This window comes from Neolamprologus brichardi, chromosome 23 (genome assembly GCF_056152115.1).
Source record: "Neolamprologus brichardi isolate AB-2024 chromosome 23, ASM5615211v1, whole genome shotgun sequence".
NCBI classification, from domain to species: domain Eukaryota; kingdom Metazoa; phylum Chordata; class Actinopteri; order Cichliformes; family Cichlidae; genus Neolamprologus; species Neolamprologus brichardi.
Window position 1 is genome coordinate 33629946 of NC_142125.1, and position 21579 is coordinate 33651524.

A 21579-nucleotide genomic window follows, 5' to 3' on the forward strand; every position below is an offset into this window, starting at 1 on the left:
CAAAGTGGGAAGCAGATTTGTCAGTCAGCTTAGACCAAAACTTCTGGTCTCAGATTTGCTTAAAAACCTTTAAATTGATTAGAAATCCCAGTCTGCAATTAATACAATACAAAATACTACATAGAGTGCACTATACAGGTCATCGGATGTTCCAAATGGATTTTACATCTTTCAACAACTGCTCACACTGTCAAGGCAATACACCAGATAATTACATCGACACTCTTTGGTTCTGTCCACCAGTGCAGAAGTTTTGGTGCGGGATATGTGAAGACTTATCAAAGTGTCTCAAATGTAAAATTCCATTTAACAACATTTAATTTGTTGGGCAAATTGGATGATGTCACTACAGAAACTAATACAGTCCACATGGTTTTTACTGCCCTATGCATTGCCAAGAAAACGGTCCTCAGCCCTGGCGCAGGGGGCCTTTGGCGCATCGACCTAACTAGGGGGCTCTTCAACTGACAGGGAGTTTGTTCCATCCTTGCAGGAGTCCACTCTGCACTCTGGTGGGGGAGAGTCATAGGAGAGGTGGAGAATAAACTTAACCTGGGTGTCTACTGTCTTGTGCAGTCTGGGAGATGATGGAATGTTAGGGTGGGTACAGTTTCGATTCAATTCAATTCAATTCAATTCAATTCAATTTTATTTATATAGCTCCCAATCACAACAAAAGTCGCCTCTGCGGTGGGGTCGGGTGGGCTGCCCCGGGTCCTGTGGGGCTGGGCGGTCCTGCTGCCATAGGCCCCAGTCTGGATGGGCCTGGGCTCCCTTGCTTTGGTGGGTGCCGAAGGACCCTGCCTCCCTCTTCCCGCTCCAACACACCCACCCACACAAGTAGGGCCTTGGGGTGCGGGTGTGTCACCAGGGTGCAGGGGAGGCATTCCCCCCCTCTGTCCCCTTCTGGCCACCTGTGCCTCAATTGTATTCCACAATTTAGACATCCACATTACTCACACTCTCATAACACATACATATAGGGCCTTGAGGGTGGGCACGTTAACGGCGTCCAGTGGACGGTCTGTGTATTCAAATCTACCTCTGGCGCCGGTGCCCACCTCTCAATTTTAAATCCATGTAGACATTGAGGGTTCTGGGGAGGGGCCGTGCTAACACCTGCTGCTCTCTGGCAGCAGCACCATGCTCTCCCGTGTTTTAAATGCACCTTAGAACAACACGCAGCAACACTACACATGAGGAGGGAGGTATGGGGTCTTAACACACCCCCGTTCTCTACTAGCCATCGGGGCGGGGGGGCCGGGAGGAGGTGTTGGCCGTCCGATTGGGATCTGGAGCGGTCTGCTTGCCTCCACCCCGGGGGAAAGGGTAACATCTCTTGGGTCTAGGTGCAATTTCCCCCTCCAGGGGCGAGGGTACCTGGACCCGGGGTATAGAGTTTGTTTGGGGAGTGTGATTGTGTGTACAGTGTCCATGTATGTCTATCCCTACGTTGGGTGAGTGCTGAGTATTTGTATATGTGTGCATGAGGGTGGGAATGCATGTTTGTGTCTGTGTGTGCCTGTTTGTCTGTGTCTATATGTCAGGTCGGGTCTTACACTCCACCTCTCTGGGAACTCCCAGGCCCTCCAAAGGCCTATCTCCCCTCACCACACTCCCTGCCGGTAACTGATGCCCTCAGGGGTCGGTGCGTTGGTGGTTCTTGGTGTCTGGAGCTGGGCGCACAGGTATGTACCAGCTCACTCCAGGTGATTACTTGACGGGGCCTGGCGCCTGTTGCTCGGTCAGGCCTCTTCCGGGGCAAAGGAGGCCCTCCGGCCTCCGGCCTCTGGGCCTGCGGCTCGGTTCACTCTGGCACAGCTGGCTGCCGGCAGAGCTGGCGGGCACGCCACTGCAGCCCCCTCTTGTCACGGTTCTGGGTCAGTTTCGACCCAGTATTTTGAGTTTTGATTGTTAGTTTATTTTTGAATAATTGTCGTGGTTTTGGGCGCTATGAGGATTATTATTATTATTATTATTATTATTATTAGAATTCTATGTTTCTGTTTATTCATGTTAAGGATTTGTTCTCGGTTGTATCTCACATTTAGTTTAGTTCAGGTTCCATGTGTCATTCTGTCTGTCTGTCTCTCAGGTCTGCGTCTTGGTGTAGTGTTCTCGTTTCCTGTTTTATTGTGAAGGTTTGCGTCTCATGTGACTGTGTTCAGTTTTCCCTCTGTCTCATCTTGTTGATTATTCCCAGCTGTGTCCACCACCTGTGTGTAATTCCCATGTTTCTCTGTGTGTATTTAAGTCGTGTCCTCTGTCATCGTAGTTGCTGGTCCGTCTGTGTTTTCACCACGTTTCATCTGTGTGTTCCCTGCCGTCACCATCTTGTACCGTCGTCCGCCTTGCTTCATGTTTGAGTTCCGGTTCGTATTCAGTAGTTTAGTTGTCTCCAGTATAGTTTAGTGTGATCTCTGTTTCCGTTTTTCCACTGGCGCATTGTGTTAAATAAACCACCTTCACTCCTCCACTACTGCCTGCGATTGGATCCTCATTTATTATTTTTATACGGCTCATCTCACTCGCCGTGACACCTCTGGCTTCTGCTCCGTGGCTACCGGGTGACCCCTCATCTGGGGCTCTCCTCAGCTCTTCCCATGAAGGTGGCACGGATGCCCCTCCGGTGGTCCTCCTTGGGCTCTTGCACTCTGGGGCCTCTGGATGTCTGGGGCCTGGATCTCCTCCATGCCTGCTTCATGCCCTGGGGGACAGGGCTATGGCTCTCTACATCCTCTAGCAGACCATTACATGGGGAAACCTTTTGAATACAAGCGCGCTGATCCACACAGGTGTGCACACGGGTGTTCACTGTTCATAGACATAAACTACACCTTTATTAGCTGCTATTTCCAAGCACATTGTGCGCTGTCAGTCCTGCTTGCTACAAAACAACATTCAATATTTAGTATTTACTGCTGTTTACACTTAGCTAGATTAACGTGATTGTGTTGTGTTTAGTATGTTGCTCTGTTTTTTTTGCTTGCTTTCTCTTCTTTTTCTCTCAGCAGGTGATCCAGGAGATTTTTTTTTCTTCTTTCTCTTTTTAAGTGCCCTTTCTCACTGTCCCTATTCTATTCTGTTTTTCTTTTCCTTCATCTTTCTTTCTCCCTTTCCTATCCCTCAGTCATGTCTGTCCCGTCTGTAACAACTGAAAATAAAATAAATAATAACAACAAAGGTCGATCAAATGGACCAATATGGCAAGGCCGTGATGATCTATTTGGCAAAGTAAATCCATTGGGTATCCTTGTTCGTCTTCAGACAACAATTCTGACGGCTAAAGAACCAAATGGGACAGGCCAAAAAAATAAAAATAAAAACTAAAAAAAACCCACTTTTATATATTCTTAAAGCAAAATATTATATAGTAAAGCTTTCGGTTTACTAGTCAATTTACTTCCCTATGCTCACCTACTGTCACGAACTCTGAGTAGTGACCGAAAGAATGAGATCGCAGATACAAGTGAGTTTTCTCCAAAGGGTGTCTCTTCCTTTGAGATGGGGTGAGGGGTTCAGCCCTTCAGGAAAGGCTCAGAGCAGCTCCACTACTCAACCACATTGAAAGGAGACAGCTGAGGTGGTTCGGCCATCTAACAGGTTGGCTCTTGAGTCCCTCCTGGGTGAAGGTGTTCTGGGCATATCCCACCAGGTAGAGGCCCCAGGGTAGATCCAGGACATGCTGGAGAAATCTCTCAGCGGGCCTGGTGTTCAAGTGGGTGAACTGGAGGAGGTGGTTGGTGAGGGGGAGGCATGGGCTTCTCTGCCTATGCAGAGAAGCAGAAGAAAGACTGCACAGAAGAAGAGAATGGATGAACATTAATATCATTAAAACAAAACAAAAGATATGCCCCCTTTCTTCTGTAGCTTGTTGGTGGTCATTGTTGTTATTTGTGATTTCACTATGCATCTATCTCTCTTTTCTGTTTTTTTTCCTTTCACCCCGCAATAGATGTCGGTCCATCCATGAGCCTGTTTCTGCTGTGAGTTCTTTATCCCCACTGTCTCCGAGTGCTTACTACTAGAGATCATCAGATTACTGGGACTGTCTTTCTGTAGTGTATTTACTTTGCAATATATAGACTTTTGTGTTGAACTGGTGTCACATAAATCAAACTAATGCACTGTAGTTTTTAGCAGAAGGAAGTGATGCATCAGTTATGAGGTATTTTCAGTCCCATTTGGTGCTCTGCTGAGTATTAATGACAGCAGGGTGATATTTGTTGGAGTCAAAATAAAACTTGAATCTGTCTTAAATGAACCTTTAATTTGTTGGCCCTTTGAATTTTTAGAATGCGCCTCAGACCCAAGTTTAATTGAGTTCCTTGAATCATCCTGGCTTCCAAACTTTAAATGTGAGTGGCTGAAGAGCCCTCGCAGCATACAAAGCCTTCCACTCCAGCCCTCTTTGTCCTCGATTCCACAGACGCAAACACTGACACATACACCAATGCATCTTTGCATCTTTGCACAGTACATGAGGATCACCCAGATCTCACACAGTGATCACACTCTGAATCCAAAAGGAAAGTGACACAATAGGGACACAAAAGCATCTCATCTTCATCTAAGGGGAACTGCTTCTTATCGCTTAAGGTGAGGCTCAACACTTGCTCTGCTCGGAGGATATGTGGGTAGCTTTTCCCTTCTCAAGTGGACCAGTCACCCACTTTATATGAAGATTAGACTCGCTGCTCACTTCACAAGACTGGATGTGACAGGAGAAAAAGAAACAGAGACACTAAGTTAACAACCCTGTTACACTGTAGTCTCTTGGATTTTTTGATTTTCACTGCGTTGAAACCTTTTTATCCATTCTAAAGTAAAATATCTCAAATGTCTTTGAATTTCAGAGAATTTATAGAAAATAGATTAGTTAAAATCTGAAGCATAAGGGACAAAAGCTTCATTAGTCAAAGCCTGACTGAAAGCACTGAGCATTTCACATAGTTTTAGGATTATAATACACACACACACACACACACACACACACACACACACACACACACGTTGCGTATTCATATCTTGTGGGGACCTCTAATTGAAGTAATCCTTTCCCTAGCCCCTAACCCTAACCATGAAAAATGAATGCCTAACCCTTACCCTAAACCTAACCAAAACCTACACGAAAACCAAAGTTTGAGTCTCAAAATTGCCTTCAAACTTGTGGGGACCAGGATTTTGGTCCCCATAAGGGCTGTTGGTCCTTATGTATAGTAAATTTCAAATGTCTGGTCCCCACAAAGATATAAATACACACTCAACTACACACACACACACACACACAAACTCCTTTCTGATTTGAATTTTGAGGCTATTTGTATTTATTTATTTCAACATAATAAAACTTATTCTAATCTAATTAGGGCAAAAGTATTGTTACATTGTTATGTTTCATTGTATTTGACTATTTTTTTGTCATACCATATAATAATAAAATATTGTTCTACATGCCTTTGTATGGTCTTTACTGTACCCATAGTGTATCAATTTAAAAAGCTGTTTTCTGTGAATGAAAAAAATAAACAGAATAACGTTATTAATAACTTTGTGCTGTGCTTCAATTTGCATATTGCTGTACAAAGTAACCAGGTGGTGAATTTCTTTGCACTTCTCACTGTCAGTGCTGATAATGCCAATGTTAGTTAGCTAATAGTAGCAGATTTTTTTTTCAGGCGTGGAAAATTGTTGTCTTCACTGTCGAAGAATTTAGTATTATGCAGATTGTCTGTGCTGAAGAAGTGAACCTTGCTTTGAGACACAAATGTTCAACTTAGAAATTAGCAGCCAATTAATAGTAAAATTTCACATTTGCTTAAAACAACAGTATGTGCTCTGGTTCCACAGCCAGCGGCTTATAAACAAGCACAACTACAGACGAGAAGAGGCAAACAGAAATACAGTGTTTTTATATGTGTGTGTGTGTGTGTGTGAGGATGACTTTGATTTAGTCAAAATCAAGGTGTGTCTTGGAAATGAGCCTCACAGTGCCGACTTCAGTGGCTGCTATCCGTGTGAATTTACTTTCTTTGCTGTGTGTGTGTGTGTTTTCTCAGAGATTCATTGCAGCGGATCTCAACAGAACCCACTCTCTTTTACAATGACTTAAATGTCCCAGATCTGTCTTTGACTCAGCGTCATCTCCAAGTATGTTTGTAAGTGTGTTGTCTGTGCACGTTTTCCCATGCGCGCACACACACACACACACACACACACACAAACACACACACATACACACGTGCTTCCACTGCTTCACATAATCCTGCTAAGAAATTAACATTTCATGGACGACACTGAGGTTTGTCAACTGGATCTCATCAAAATTTCATCCCTAATTATGGAAGCAGAGCCGGGGGGTGATCCCCCACACGCCCACCCCCTCTTCCCGCAAGGTGAACTACCAGGCTGAACCGATCCGAGCAAGCTGCTGGTGAACGCGAGAGAGAGGGAGGAAAAAAATTGTTGATGATATCTGGGAATCATTTCAAGCATTCCGAGAAAGACAAATAAACATTATTAATGATCGGAAGATACAGTGTTTCCCACCAGAGCCTGAAAATTCATGACCAAGGCTTTTTAGTATAAACCTGAGGGTGAAAAGTGTAGTGTCTGACTGAGGCTTAATAAGATGAAATTCTAAGAAAATTCTCAGAATTATGATGTTTACTAAGAATTCACTCTTAAAGTCAGGACTAAATCCTGGCATAGGTAAGTGATTCACTAAGTATTTTAGCCCTTAAAAGAGCTCCTAAGGTGATAAAGTGTTCAGAGTGGGGAAGATGACATTTAGAGGATTAAGAGTTTTTTGAGCAGGGAAAAAATGGCAGAAAGACAAAGTTTAGAGGAACTGGAATACGGCAAAAAGGTGAAGGAAGCCAAATATATGAAATTCATATAATCTGGTTCATCTTTTGAAAGGTGCTTCTGTGATAACAAAAAATTGCAGATTTTCATGGAAATGCATCACTGTCTCTTACATTTTGATTAGACTGAAGATTTATGGGTTGGCTCCCAGGGGGTTTCTGGTTTTTGGGAATTTGGGAATTATTGCTCCAAAGTGTACCCTGCATTACTCTCCTTTTTATTTACAGTGCTTCTGTGATTTACTTAATCAGTATTGAAAATAATAGTTAAGACCACAAACCCAACAGTAATGTCTTCACTGAAGTCATAAACAAAGCCAAACTTTCTCTTTGGCTGCAAAATAAGTCGAATTGTATAGAAGTCTAAGGAGTCGCCCTCTGCTGGACATTGGACATAAAGTAGGGTTTATTTGATTTTAACATTGTCTTTTTTTTTTTTTTATTGCATGGCTAGATCTATATTTTATTGCACAGTTTACGCATGAAATTTATTCAAAAATGACTGCCAGTAGCTGTCGAGTTACAGTCAAATGGTGCAAACATCTTTCCGGATACTTCACAAGTTGGACTTCAGTTGTCGTACAGCACAAGTGTAGCAATAAATGTAGCTCAACAGAGACACACTGACTATTTGTTCACTACCATTTTGATTAGTAATCCATTCTTAGGTTTCATCCCAGCGAGACTTGCGTTTGCACACACCCCCTCCCGTGTTGACTCTGTGGATATGTCCTTGAGTTCTGCTTCAGCAGGACTTTGTATGCAGCTTCTGAAAACTTTTTGAATGGCTGTTGGTACAAAATGTCTTTCATCCTAATGTAGGCCGAACTAAAAGGAAAATACAGAATATTTCAGACAAGAATTACCTCTGTATAGGAAGCTCGTCAAAAATGCTTGCATTTTATTTCAACATTTAAGTGAAGTGGAAGTGGAAAATATCACAGTGAGCTGCGGGAAGCAAAACAAAATTAGAGTAGAGCAGCTCCCAAATGGCCTACACATATCAGATTGTATTGCTGATTGTAAATGCAAACTCTGAATCAAGGGAAAAGAAACACAAGGAGAATGTTACCAAGTGTCGAGCGTAAATTGGAATATGAGAGAAATAAAAATAAGGTCACAGCAGAAACAGTTGGAGTAATGTCTGCCTTCACATTCAGAATAGTGCCGCTAATATAGTAAAGGCAGTCAGTCTAATGACATTGAGCCACTGTGCTAAACCCCGGTGAAAATTGCCTCACTGGAAACCACCACACCTCTGACTCCTCTACCACATGCCCATAAAGACAGGCTGCCTCGATTTCTCCAAATGACTTCTAAAATGCAGCAGCAACAGAAGCCGGGATTGCACGTTTATCACAGAAAAGCCTTCCAGCGAGCAGCCCACCAATGAGAGGACTCCGGGGAACAAACCGGTAACCATTTGATTAGAGACCTCACTGAAGAGGAATGTTCTCCTCCAAGGAGCTCAGGGCTTTGATTGCACCACAGCAGTGAGAACGTGGGTGCAATCAAGGGAGGATTTGGACTCGAGTTCCCGTCGTCACCCTCGCTCTCTCACACACACACACACAGCACAAACTGGGCATGGCCTGCCAGCTGTGGGTAACTCATTCTATCACATGTGTGAAAGCGATAAATGTCTTTGTGGTTTGGGAGTGACAGCCAGATAAGCTAGCACGGTGTGCTCGTATTTACATTCTTAGTTTTTTGATTTATTTAATGACCTTTTGATTCAAACTGAAGTGGTTAAAGCCAACCGGTGTGCTACGTTTTGCTAAATGCTACTGTCATTGCTACTATGCTAACAATGCTAATGCTAACATGCTGGTGTTAAGCAAGATTTTTTGGTTTGTTAAGCATAAAAAAGGCACCAAACTCAAAGGATCAACGGATGAGCCAGTGTTATGTCTACACATAGCAGACAACTTGGCAAAGGACCAATTTCTTACTTGCAGCCTGTCGCAAAAACACACAATTTGTTTCCATTGCTTTACTCGCATCTACAAACAAAAAAAACCCAAACCCTCCAAAAAGACACTTAACTGAAAAACTGGCATATCTGGGCTTGGTGTGCAATGTTTCCTTAAAAAAAATTGAGGAAGCTGGACAAGTAGGCCTAAAAACCTATCTACAGCATACATTTGAACAGTAGCTGAAAGTCACATTCTTAAAAAAAGCTAGAAAAAAAATCAGCAAAGATCTGACACAGGACTTGAGAGCCAGTGATGTTGCCTTGTCAAAACTGATGGAATTACAAACATGAAAAGCACTGTAAGATTTTGATATACCAAGAAATATGATCTGGAAAGTATCTGAGTGGAAATATTTCACCATGATAATGATCCCAAACACATTAACAATGCAATAAAAGCATATCTGAATAGTAAAAACACAATGGAACAATAGTGAGCATGGATTGGCCTCCCCAAAGCCCAGGCCTCAACAGTACTGATAGAGAGGGAAACAAAGGGCAAAACATCCAAAGAAGAGCTTTGAATGTCCTTCGAGAAGCCTGGAGAACTACTCCTGAAGAGAGTTCAGTCTGTATGATTCTAACAAGATTAAAAGTCAATATTTAGTTTGACTGCCATTATTCTTAAACAAACTCTTTTTGCCTTTTATATTGTGTTTCCATGCATGTTTGCCCACATTTCTCTGCAGCTATTTCCCATGCTCTTAACAAAATATAGAGAAATGACGGGTGGCTTAATAATTTTGCACAGCACTGTACATCTTTGTAAATTTGGCTTATGTAGAGCCAACATAAGAATATGGTCCTATTTGCATTTTGAATTAAACTGCATTTAAGTGAATTAGCTTTGCAGATAATTTGCCAGAAACCCAAGACGTGGACACATTTTATTTCCTCTCCATTTACTGTTAATTTACTGATAGAAACACAAATAACCATTAGTCATGTAAATGATGTAAATACTAAAAAATTCAGATGCCCCTGTAGTTTTTATCTCCCACTAGAAGTTCCCAACACTTAAAAAGGACTTTATCCCTAATTCTTGCAGAGATCTCAGCAACCCAAATCCACCAAATCTGTCCCAGCCTAACTGAAGACACCTAATTTTAAAATGATTGAGAGAGAGGGGAAGGGGATGTCATCTTCCCACCCTCACAGCAGCACTACTAGTTTCAGCACCATGGACAGCTCAGGCACAGAGCCAGTCCCTGGACAGCACCACCAAAGTTTCTCCTCCAACCAAAAAAGCCTCCAACTCCTCCTCACCGCTCCTGATCCTTACCTCCGATGTCTGGGCGCAGAGTCTTGTCGTACTCCTTGAGCAAATTGTTCAGAATGAGCGTTGCGTCCTCCTGGTGCGACCTGGGCACCAGCATTTGATTGACAGTGGTGTCCTGATGATCCTCATCGTCGTCGCCATATTCCCGTAAATCAGAGCTGTTTGTGTGTGTGAGAGAGAGAAGGGGTGGAGGAGGGGGCGAGGAGAAAAGGAGAGGAGCGGAACGAGAGGTCTTAATCATGTTTATAGAAACACATTGTCATGAAAACTTTGATGCAGAGAAAAAAGAGAAAAAAAAGAACATGTTTGATTCATGATGACTTGGAGCCTGCTGTAAATGACTGTGAGACCCCCAGACTGTGGATTTGGGCGCAGCAGTAAATGGTGCTGTCATTTATCCCCCCCCCCCCCCTTTTTTTTTTCTGTTGGAGTGCGTGTGTGTGAGGGAAACCCTTAGGAAAAAAAGAAAAGAAAAAAGAACCATGCATTACCACACAGGCTCTTTCACACATGTATGGGATTTCATTCACAGCAGTCGAACTTTTGAAGCTTTAACGCTGCTCTCAGCTGTTGATCGTAGAGAGGGAGAGAGAGAGGGAGAAAAGGTGCAAATGACACTCACCGAGCACCTCCAGCGAACAAAAGTGTGAAGAGGGTGACCACAAACTTGATTGTCATTTTCCCACGCGCGGATCACCTCTGATCGCAGGAACCGGTGGACTGCTGCTGCTGTTGCCGCTGCTGCTGCTGCGTTGCTGCCGCGATCAAGTGCCAGCGCAGTGAAAAGGTGTGGAACCATCAATCCCAGCTCTCAACTTCCTCATCCGCCCACGCACTTTTTTCTCCTGCGCGTCATGTGCACCGAACAGCCACCACCACCTCCAACACCACCAACAACAACAGCACCAGCACTACCACAGCAGCGGATCGCGAGCTCTCTCCCGCCCCCCACCTCCCTCCACCACACTTCCTCCTGGTCCTCTTCGCTCCTTCGTGGGGAGGGTTTCCTCCGGGAAAGGCACCGACGATAAGTCAGTGAGATCCAGCCCAACACAAGCGGCGGTAGCCGAAGCAAGAGGAGGATGGTGTGTGTGTGTGTGTGTGTGTGTGTGGGAGGGGTAGGGAGTCGAGGGTAAGGGGCGGATGGGGTGTGTGTGTGTGTGTGGGAGGGGGGGGGGGGGGGGGGGGGGCTGGGAGTCTAATTGACGGGATCCAGCGGCGGTGCCTCCCTCCACCTTCTCCCTGTGTGGGCACCAGAGTGGCAGGGTGACACTTTCTGCTGCTGGTGGAGGTGGTGAACTTTGGAGATGAGCATCTTGCGTGACACCCCCCCCCCCCCCCCCCCCTCTTTTTGTTGCTCTGACTCTGGCATGATGATGATGATGGTGAATATTATTATCATTATTACCATCAGATGTTTTTTATTATCATTATTATCAATATTATCTTGTTTTATTTAATTAGTCTTAAAAGAAGAACCGGAACTTCTCAAAACTCAGTTACTTCCTTTCATTCGAAGAAAAAGTCTCAGAAACAAACATCAATTCATAAGTAAACAGCATAATATGTAGTTTGACTCAGTGCGAACTAATATCTGCAGTTTGCCTGATGATGATGATCGCCCTTGGAAGTCATGTTCAGACTTTACACGTCCGTTTACGTGCCACAGAGTCACCGCGAGCTCTCCTCCTCACAGTAATTTTTTTTCTGAATAGGCCCACAGCTCAGCAGGGCAGCCCTGCGTTCAGCTTACAAACCTGCCAGACTTTTTTTTTTTCTGAACTAGTGAGTGCCACTCGAGAGGCTTCGCTGCCCCCTGGCGGCGAGAAAGAGAAAGTCTTTCCCGCAGTGTTGCAGCCGAAAAGAAATAACCTGCTGACCAAGCGTGGACCAGCAGGAGTGATTCATTAATAATTCTGATGTAATGAATTAAGAAGTATGTACATGTAGTTATTTTTGCCTCTCCACACTAGTGACAGTATTAGGAGACCTGCAGGAATAACTGATTAATAATGATGACATAATTAATTGAAAATCTTGTTGCCATAGTTATTTTTTTACCAACTCACAGAAGTAACAGTGTTGTCAGCAAAACACACTTTAAGAATAAAAAAATAAATGTGCAAGTTCTGTCCTCTTTGTTACGTTGTGTGATAAGACTGTTTGCCCAATCTTAATTTGAAAAGTGAATGGACTGACATGGTTTCTCCTTTTATGAGTGATGAAATTGCATGATGTTCTTGCCATAGCTTTGCAGTCGTTTAGATATTCAGAAGAATTAGCAGCTTGTGATTATCTTTGTGGATTAAAGCATGATGTGTACAGTGAAAGTCCTAAGTTTTGTTAAACAAATATTAAATTGATTCAGGGTAAATGACCATTTATAAGGAACTGAATTATTCCTTAAGTAGTAAAGTGTGTGGTGAGTGCATTTTGTCACTCCTCTACGTTCTAGCAGGCTCACAAAACGGTTATCCATTATAATCAGTGATGAGCAGATTTGTCGACATCTATGTGTGACAAAGGTCATGCAAAGTGTTTGCTAATATTGCAAGGCATGCTTTCAAATGTAACTTTGCAATGTGTGATGTATATTTGAAAAGTGTGCATTTTATCCCAAACCAGGACCTTTTTGTTTGTACACATAACAAAAGGACTTTTAATTCCAACACTCAAAATATTTTATGCCCAATACGCTGACTTATTTAACTACATGTACATGTATATTTTTGATGTAATTTTGAAATATCAGAAGAATATAAAATTCAGTGGAATCTGGTCAAATGAAATGTACTTGATCAGTTTATACAGAGCACAATTTTTTTCTAGTGTAAACATAAAAAGGTTGTTTTTTCTTTTTAAATGATGTAAGTTTTGTCCAAAAGGCAAATCTGCTTGACAGTTCCTCATTATTACTTAAATTTAGACGGGCAAAACAGTCTCCACCTTGTAGGTGGATGACACCACCTGTTGTTGATATGAGCAGGACTGATAACAAGTGATAAAAGCTATTGCCTAGGCTGATAACTGTCTGTTGTAAAAGGCCGACTGATCATTAGGAAAACCATTTCCCAAAGATTTTATCTCAGATGAAATATGTCATCATTACACACAGCAATCCATTTGGCTTGCTGTGTGTAAGGCTGTATGGGAAAACAATGACGTGCGCCCTAATAAATGAAGGTTATTCAGTGCATGAAACTGAAAAGCTGAGGGCTTAACACAAAGGTGTGTACTACTCCCCTAACAGAGCAGTACAAGCTGACTTTTGCTTAGCAGGTCCCATTTAATTAAGCTATAAAGAGTTTATTTGTCAATCTTAAACCTCTGACAGCTTCATTAACTGGGGAAATATAAACATATATCATCGTCTACCATATCATTATGAAAACAATACCACAGCATATCATATGCCACTGAAACACAGTGACAATGGGCCTCTGTATGCCCTCTTAGATACTAGGCAGATCAAACTTAAAAAATGGAAAAGAAAAAGATTTCTGATGGATTTCACATTATATCAAATTAAAGCAAATTTGCATTACTTATAAAAATAACATTTCTAAGTGACCCCAATTGCATTAAGTAGTTCATCAAAGCATATCAATAGACAATCAAACAGGATTCAGACATACCAGTGTCAGATTTCCTTTTATATGTGCAGCTTTAATCAGGATTCAACAAAGCAACATTTGAGCTACAGCAGTGTTTGCAATGTACTATATAGCATCTTTGCTAATCCTTTTTATTTGATCATTATCAGTATAATACACAAAACAAATACAATACATAAAACAAAGAATGAGTGACACAAATACGTTATTAAGCCCAGCTACAATGGCTTTGCTGCATTTTTGCAAAATTAAGCAAAAGTCTGTTTGATGGGTTCTTCGTAAATATTCTTGTAAAAAGTTCTTGAAAAAAAAAACATGAGCAACTTTATGTATTTTATTGGTCACCTTTAGCCTTACTTGAACAGGCAACTGTTGCTATCGTAGCTCCGCAAGTGTCCTTTAAACCAGCTGCTGAATGTGCAATAAATTCCCCAGCCAAGAGTTCAAAGCGTCAGTCAGCTTCACTGCCCATGAGCTAGCTTGGGATAAAGGACATATAATCAACCCTAAGTTTGTTCCTAACATGCATCAGCCACAGCTGTCCAGACAACACACTGAGAAAAACAAGTGTTTGTCATCAGGGCTGGGCCAGTCAGGGCTTAAATTGGACAGAAGCGCTTTGCTGTAAGGGGCTTCCCTGAATGGGTGAAAGCAACTTAAGCAGAACTAAATCCCTTATTCTAACAGATGTATGGCAGATGAGTCTGTCACAGTGGCTGAAGGAAGGAGGGAGGGGTTGTTTCTTGGCCAGAAAGAGAGATAGTTAAATGGATGGGTGCATTGGTTTACGTCAAGAAAGTTGTGCACAGACATGAGGAAGTCTACCAGGTTTCAGCACTATGGGGATCCTCTGACCTGACAGCTCACGAGAATGAGCTGATATACGTGAGTTACTTGTCTTCAGCCCCTAGCATATAAACATAATATTAGCTTTGCCGAATTTTTGGAAATGACAGAATTACAATGTGGTTAGTACTAAATATATGATGTCCTATAGTTAATATGATTGAGTTTTCTACAGCAGAAAAAATAAAATCCTATATTCGTCTGTTTGCCAAATATTGTCAACGTTCTATATGTAGCTAATATGTAGCTATCAAGCACAGTATGCTAACACCGACAGAGCTAAAAGGTTGATGCTAATAAGTGTAATATTAACAGGCAGATAAATCATGTTAGTTGTATTAATTTAGCTGGCTAGCATTAAAAACCTATTATGATATTAGCATTGTTTTATTCCGATGATTAATAATATGGTATAATATGCTTATACATCGATTTATTAATTCATTTTTCAATTCATTCATTTTTTAGAAGGTCAGTGTTTGCTATTTGCCTATCACTGTTTTACATGCAGTAAAATGCTAATGCCAGCATGCTACTAATAGAAGAAATTGATAAAAAGACGACAAATATTATCAAACATAACACATTAATGCTGAGTATAACAAATGCCACTTTACATATATGTTATTTTAGCTTGTTATCAGTCAGAAATATTTATTAAATCACTGAGAATTAACATCAGAGGATTTATAATGTATTGAATTTAAGTGTTCATCCATCTGTCTGCCTACTATTATTCTACATGCAGCTAAATGCTAATATCCCCATGCTAACAACGATGACGCCAATATGCTGGTGTTTAGCAGCGGGTACAGATGTTTATAAGCTGGTATAACATCATGTAAGCTGTATTTGTTTAGCCTGTTAACAGTCAAAATAATTTATTTTTGAAAGTTTTTGAACTTTCATGTTATTTTTAGTTTATAGACTGGAGGATTATTTTTATTTTTATTTGACTGATTCTGAATTAAACTAACTAAACTAAGATGAATTAATTTTGCATATATTACCCACCAGCCACAGTAATTTTGATCTGATGACGGCACTAGAAAAAGTCAGAGGATCACCAAAGTTATTGTAAATTTTCCATATTAGCCAAATTTATGGACAAGCTAATAGTTGTAGAGATACACTATTTGCACAAACGTACTGGGCTACCTACAGGAGCTGCGCTGCATGGAAACCCATTGCACGAAGCTCCTGCTATACAGTTTTTTGTGCTGATGGTAATGTTGGAGGAGGTTTGGAACTCTGCACTTCAGCAGAGTGTTGATTACACTTATGCACTATATGCCCCAGCTCTTGGCAACCTCACTCTCTAACTTTACGTGGTCTGCCAGTTGGTGTCTGAGTTGCTGTGTGTCCCTAAAAACTTCCACTTTTGCAAAAATGCCACTTACAGTTGACTGAGAAATTTCTGAAAGGTACAAAAAAATTAGATGAAGTGACTTGCTGCAATGCCTCATTCTATTACAGTAGCACTCTTAAATTAGTGATCTCTTTAGAAAGACCCATTCTTTCCCAAATAAAAGCACAAAAGAGTACAGGCCTAGATTCTTTAGATTTTACACAGCCGAAGCAATGGGACTGAAAATAGAAGAATTCAAAGAATAACAGGTGAGACCCAGTACCTTTGTGAAGTGAACTTCTGTCAGACTGAAGCTGCTGTCCACAGAAAAAATAATGAAGGCTATATGTGTTTGTCAGGGACATTATCAGTGACCTTTTACAGTAATAGTTCCTTTGGTTATATGTTAGAAAACAAAGCTTAAATAAAGCTCAATAAAAACAACTGTTTAGTTTAAAAAACACACTTGTTGAAGAACTCAACTACTGCAGACCTAATCAGAAATACAAACACAGAAAGTGTGTACAGTTACTTGATAATGTGTCAGATACAAACAGGAAGTCGAGGAACAGACAGATTACAGATTGGTGGGGGGGGAGATGTCTCGTCTGTATCCTGTACTTGGCTGCCATTGCACTGAAACTGAAACATTGTCTGATCTGACAGAAAGCTGGATCTTAGATTTCCATAAATGACAGCTTCAGCATCAGTTAAACAGCACGAAAATACCACAGCATATCCTGGCACACAAAGTCAAAATAAAATCACTTAAGGTGGACTTAAGTACACAATGCAAAGCAGATAGCAGCTGATGTCACCCTTATTTACATGGTTTCTCACCAAGCCAGTGTATAAATATCTGCTTAGCGGCCTAGAGTTTTGGAGGACAATGTTCCCAGCAGCAGGTGAGAGAGGTTGGTGTTCAAAATCCATATGATAGATATGAAGAACTGATATTTCTGTTGGGAGCATGGGGTCCTCTTATTCCTGAGTTTGTCTCACCACAAACCAACACATGCTGTGCAACAGGTAGGCTTGAGCTGTAATGACAAAATGTGTGCTCGTCGCTTTAATTAAGTCACTGTAGATATAAAATACAAATCAGTCCAAAGATCAAGTTTGATCAGCTCTAATACAAGCCACAAGAACGAAACAAACTCACACATGTACACAGAAGAAAAAAGATATTGAAGACAATAACATCATTAACATCAACATTGGGCTTTTTTTTTCTACTAAGGGCTTCAGAACACAAATGTGACAATCTGTCTTTTTTGTGTCAAAGCAAAGAGCTACGTTGAAAACGAAAAAGGCTATTTACATGATTCTCTCATGACACTCGGCCTAATTTCCCCAAATTCTTTGCAGCTTAAAGGCCTCGTCGAACCAAGCTTTCATAACAGAGAAACATTCTGAGAAAAAAAATCAATGCAGTCCAGTGACATTGGATTAGCTCGCGGAGGTGAAGTAAATTAATGCAAATGGGGTACAATTTTGATAAACTTGACCCAATCGATTGAACCCAATAGTAAGTAATTCTGAGAGGACAGAGCTCTGCTGTGTTGCTCACTTTTGTGGACCGTTATGAGTCAGTTCATGGTACAATCAATCTTTGGTCACCTGTTAGCAGCTGAGCTGTTGAATTTCTGTCTCCTGTTGCTGATATATGCGTGAGGTTTTCTTTCTAGTATAGCTTTGCTGGAATCCAGAAACACGACACGATAATCATCTTTTTTCCCCCAGCACTTCACTTTCACAAACACACTGTAGACTGGAGTTAACATTTTCCAACAGCCTGAGAAGATGTTTAAATGACCCAGAATACTTTGACTTTGTGCAAAGCATGAACTGAGCTATCTCAAGTGTTGCTATTAAGAGGCATGAGTGAGAAAATTATTGATTCACTTTTTGTATGTGAAAAAGAATAGCTCAGTGGGAGTGGAAAGTTCTGCAGGTAATCTACTAAAAAGGTCAATGATTAGTCTTGCGTCAGAAACTGTCGTCTTAAAGGCTGACGCAGCCCAAGACTGCTTTATTACTTTACTACAACCAGCTTGGCCTTATAAACCTAAAACATGTGTTTAACAGCCCATGTGCAGGATGTGTAGCACAACACAAAACATTATTAACTGTCAAATCCCAACCGACTTGCAAACCCAGGCTGGTACTGTGACCGTGCAATGTGTTGTTTTGCATAAGGGTCTGCAGGTATTTATTAAAGTCAAAAGAAAGAATCTGACTCACAGCCACCTGCACAATCCTGATATTTAGGAACACCTCCAACACCTTCGTCACAGTTAAAGTGACATTTTGACGAACATTACAGTTTTTTCTTAAAATACTTTTGGGACAGAACTTACAAAGTAGACAAAATGTATGAAGTCGATTTGTGATGTCACAGAGCTCAGTGTGTATTTTTTGAGTTTATTTGTTTATTTTTTGAGCTCTCTGCTGTTTTCACTGTGACCCGCTGCCTATTTGATGAAACATGATGAAAAAAACCTACAAACAGCTGTGCACACTGCAAAAAAACTAACCTTGCTACCAGCTATACAGCCATGGTTTGTATACATCTTGTAATTCTGTCCTTGCCCCCGATGCTCTGCGGCATGTTCTGCTTTGTTATATCAAAATACACTAAATATGTGGGGCTTGGCTCGAACTGTTCAGCGTGAGCAGCTGACAGGGCAGATCCAAAGATTTGTCACAGCCATATACCCGAACCAATTACATGCTCATTCTGATAACGTCTCCCCTTGGCATTCCACATAAATTAATGCTCCTTGCGACAACTATCGCATCCAGGTGCAATATAAGGCATGCTCTTTTCGGTGTTAAATAACGGCACAGTGTGCAGCAAATTACCTGTCGCAACCCTTAGAAAACCACATTCATATGATTAAGTTAAATACTTTCCTCCCCACATTTGGAAATGGAACACTTACAAATACATAGCAGCTGTGTCAGTGCCTTACAAAATTGTCACAGTACTCATTTAGTAAATTTCACCAGCAGTTTTTTAAAAAACCAAAACAGGGTTATGAACTGTACATGAGTCTGGTTTTCTCTGTGGACACATTAGCTGGGTGTGTTTCTGGACATCTCTAAACGACAGTCCCAAAACTGTCCACATCGCTATCCTGATTTGTATGCGACTTACTCTCCATTTGGTCTCTCAACTGTGCATATTGGTTTCCCAACTGAGTGACCCAGGCTCAAAATTCTGTTAAATCACATATATCCAATCCTTAATTTGTGCTAACACATCTGCCACAGCCGTCCAGTCACCCTCGTGTAAGTAGGCCAGAAAAAAAAACAACGCTTTTTTCAAACATTCTTGCTGGCCCTAAATGATGACTTTTTAATTCAAAACTTCTTTTCCTCTCACATTTTACTTTGAGACTCTTACTGCCAGTGCTTTTGGGAAACCAGGCCTGCAGCAACAGTTCTTGAATCTTCAAGTAAAGATGTACAACAAGAGACACAAGCACCCTCTGCGTTAGGCAGAGGAAAAGAATTGGCAAGATTTCTTTAGTTTTTTTTTTTTAAAAAAGGAGACATAAAACGACATTATTAATGCACTTGCAGCATCAATCTCAAGAGATGTGTCTTTCTCATAGCGCGGAATTAGGTACATTTTAAAATCATGTTTTAAAATTCAAATGCGAGTTAGATTGCAGAGTTTATGAGCCCAGTGCAGTAAGAACATGAAGCATTAAATTACTTTGTTAAATTCTCCAGGTAGTAGTGACCAAGTGTGCTCCCATAGTTTAAGCAATGACTGACATATACATGGTCGGTGTTCAAGACAAAGAGGAGTCCATGTTCCCTTTTTGGGGGTGAGCATCATGCAAACTGCAGCAGAATAGATGAGAAAGAAGCAAAGCACCCTCTCTCCTGTTAATGTAGTCTTAAGAAGCAGTTTTTTAGGCCATGAAAAATAGGAAAGGGAATCGTGAAGCCTTGCATCCATTCAAAGTGCTTGATCTAAATAGGTGAGTATAGTTTTTGTTCTTTGTTTTCACATTTGTTTAGTCTGGAGGCAGAGCTGTAGCAATGGCCGCTTTCATTATGGATCACCCCTCTTCAATTAGGCTCAACCTTCCCTTCTCCCTGACACAAACTGCCCCCCCTCCCCCCACGCCCCTGAAAAAAGGAACAATAAGAAGAGCGATTACGTTGAGATGACAACTCCTTTCGACAACGGTTCTCTGTTGAGGTACGTGGCCCAGTAGACGAGGTTGAAGGTTCCAAAGAGGACAGGGAACACTATCCGTGACATCTTGTCGATCTTGCTGACGCTGTTGTAGGTCTTCTTGGGGTCCATCGTCTTGGTCTCAGCAGAACGCAGGTGTACCGACGTTGTGTTGGAGATGGTGGAGATGGACGTGTCCTTGGTGAGGTTGGGGGTGTAGTTGACACCTGCCGAGCACACGTTATTGGGCTTCTTGGACAGAACCATCGGGTCTCGTTTCTACGGCAGGACAGATCACGTTGAGTAGAATGTTAGTTACAAGCCTCATTTTGCTCTACTGTTACAGTTTTTTTTTCTGGCTTGAGAAGAATCTGTGTTTTTCGTTCTGTCTGGAGTGATTAGTGACCTTACTGAGGTGAAATATTTCTGGCGGAACATTCTGGTAAAATGTGGGCTGCTGAGTTATTGAATTTCAATCAGTTAGCAGCATGATTTCCACTGGTGTTCTGTCAGTTTGAGTTTTATTTATGATGACTGCACTGTGTATATATGTTTTAGTGCAGCTGTTAACAGATGCCTGGCGATTGTCCTAGACATCACTGGGATTACTAAACCAAGCAGAATGTATAGTAATCCATGCTGTGAAGTGACTTTCAATATCCTGATGACTCACAGTGCTTTTATGTACTTAACTGTTTTTTTCAACGCTTATACTGAAGTTCACTTGCTTCAGTGCCACGTAAATGTAACACTGCTCTAATATCTGTTTGCTAACGGTGTAGCTAAAGGCAGAAAATGATTAGTTTGGCATGAAGGCCTTTACACACCAGATGTGATTTTGCTGGACGAAATTGCGGCATTTATTTTTTTGAACCAAGCTTGCTTTTTCTGATCCAAAAGCAGAAATCTGACCAATCAGATTATGTTTGGCACACCAGTACTGTACATACAATCAGCTCTCTGTAATTATTTCTTTGCCTCCTCAGATGTGGTCTCAACTCTGCCAACAACAGCTCAAACTACTCCACTGTCATCCCGAGATATGTATGAAAGTGGTCGTCATACAGCTTCAACTCCTGGATCAAACCATTAAATTCTTCCTTTATACAATACACAACAAGTTTGGAACCAAAGAACTGGGAATTTCACTTTGGTGTTTTTGGAGTGTGTTCGGTGTGTAATGACCTTAAGACTGTTTAAAACCCTATAGTACCATAGAGTAAGCAGTACTGTTTCTCAGATAAGCCTAGAGGCCTAGAGTAGAGTCACTGAATTTCTTCTGGATTTTTGTTATGGTATCATCTGACAAATAATCAAATAAATAACTGTGCTTCAGTTTTTTGGTCAGTGAAATTGTGTGGGCTCAAATTGTGGTCAAAAATATTTTGTACTTGTAAATCAGTTTTGTACTTGTAAATTAGGATTCATATGTGTAAAAATAATTTGTGTGTGCATA

The 21579-nt window shown here is 41.4% G+C and overlaps 2 protein-coding genes across 2 annotated transcripts in view; both read right to left on the bottom strand.

The window, feature by feature from the left end:
* The window catches only part of LOC102784646 (gamma-aminobutyric acid receptor subunit gamma-3-like), a 152818-nt gene extending 141630 nt beyond the window's left edge, over nucleotides 1-11188 (bottom strand). Inside the window, exons 1-2 of the mRNA XM_087836313.1 lie at nucleotides 10743-11188; nucleotides 10124-10278 (exon numbers count right to left, since the gene is read on the bottom strand). Coding sequence (XP_087692439.1) covers nucleotides 10124-10278; nucleotides 10743-10798 — 211 coding nt within the window. The 5' untranslated portion in view covers nucleotides 10799-11188. The remainder of the gene's footprint in view (nucleotides 1-10123; nucleotides 10279-10742) is intronic.
* A 2572-nt stretch (nucleotides 11189-13760) lies between these two features.
* The window catches only part of LOC102783699 (gamma-aminobutyric acid receptor subunit alpha-5-like), a 43689-nt gene continuing 35870 nt past the window's right edge, over nucleotides 13761-21579 (bottom strand). Inside the window, exon 10 of the mRNA XM_035909893.2 lies at nucleotides 13761-20402. Coding sequence (XP_035765786.2) covers nucleotides 20103-20402 — 300 coding nt within the window. The 3' untranslated portion in view covers nucleotides 13761-20102. The remainder of the gene's footprint in view (nucleotides 20403-21579) is intronic.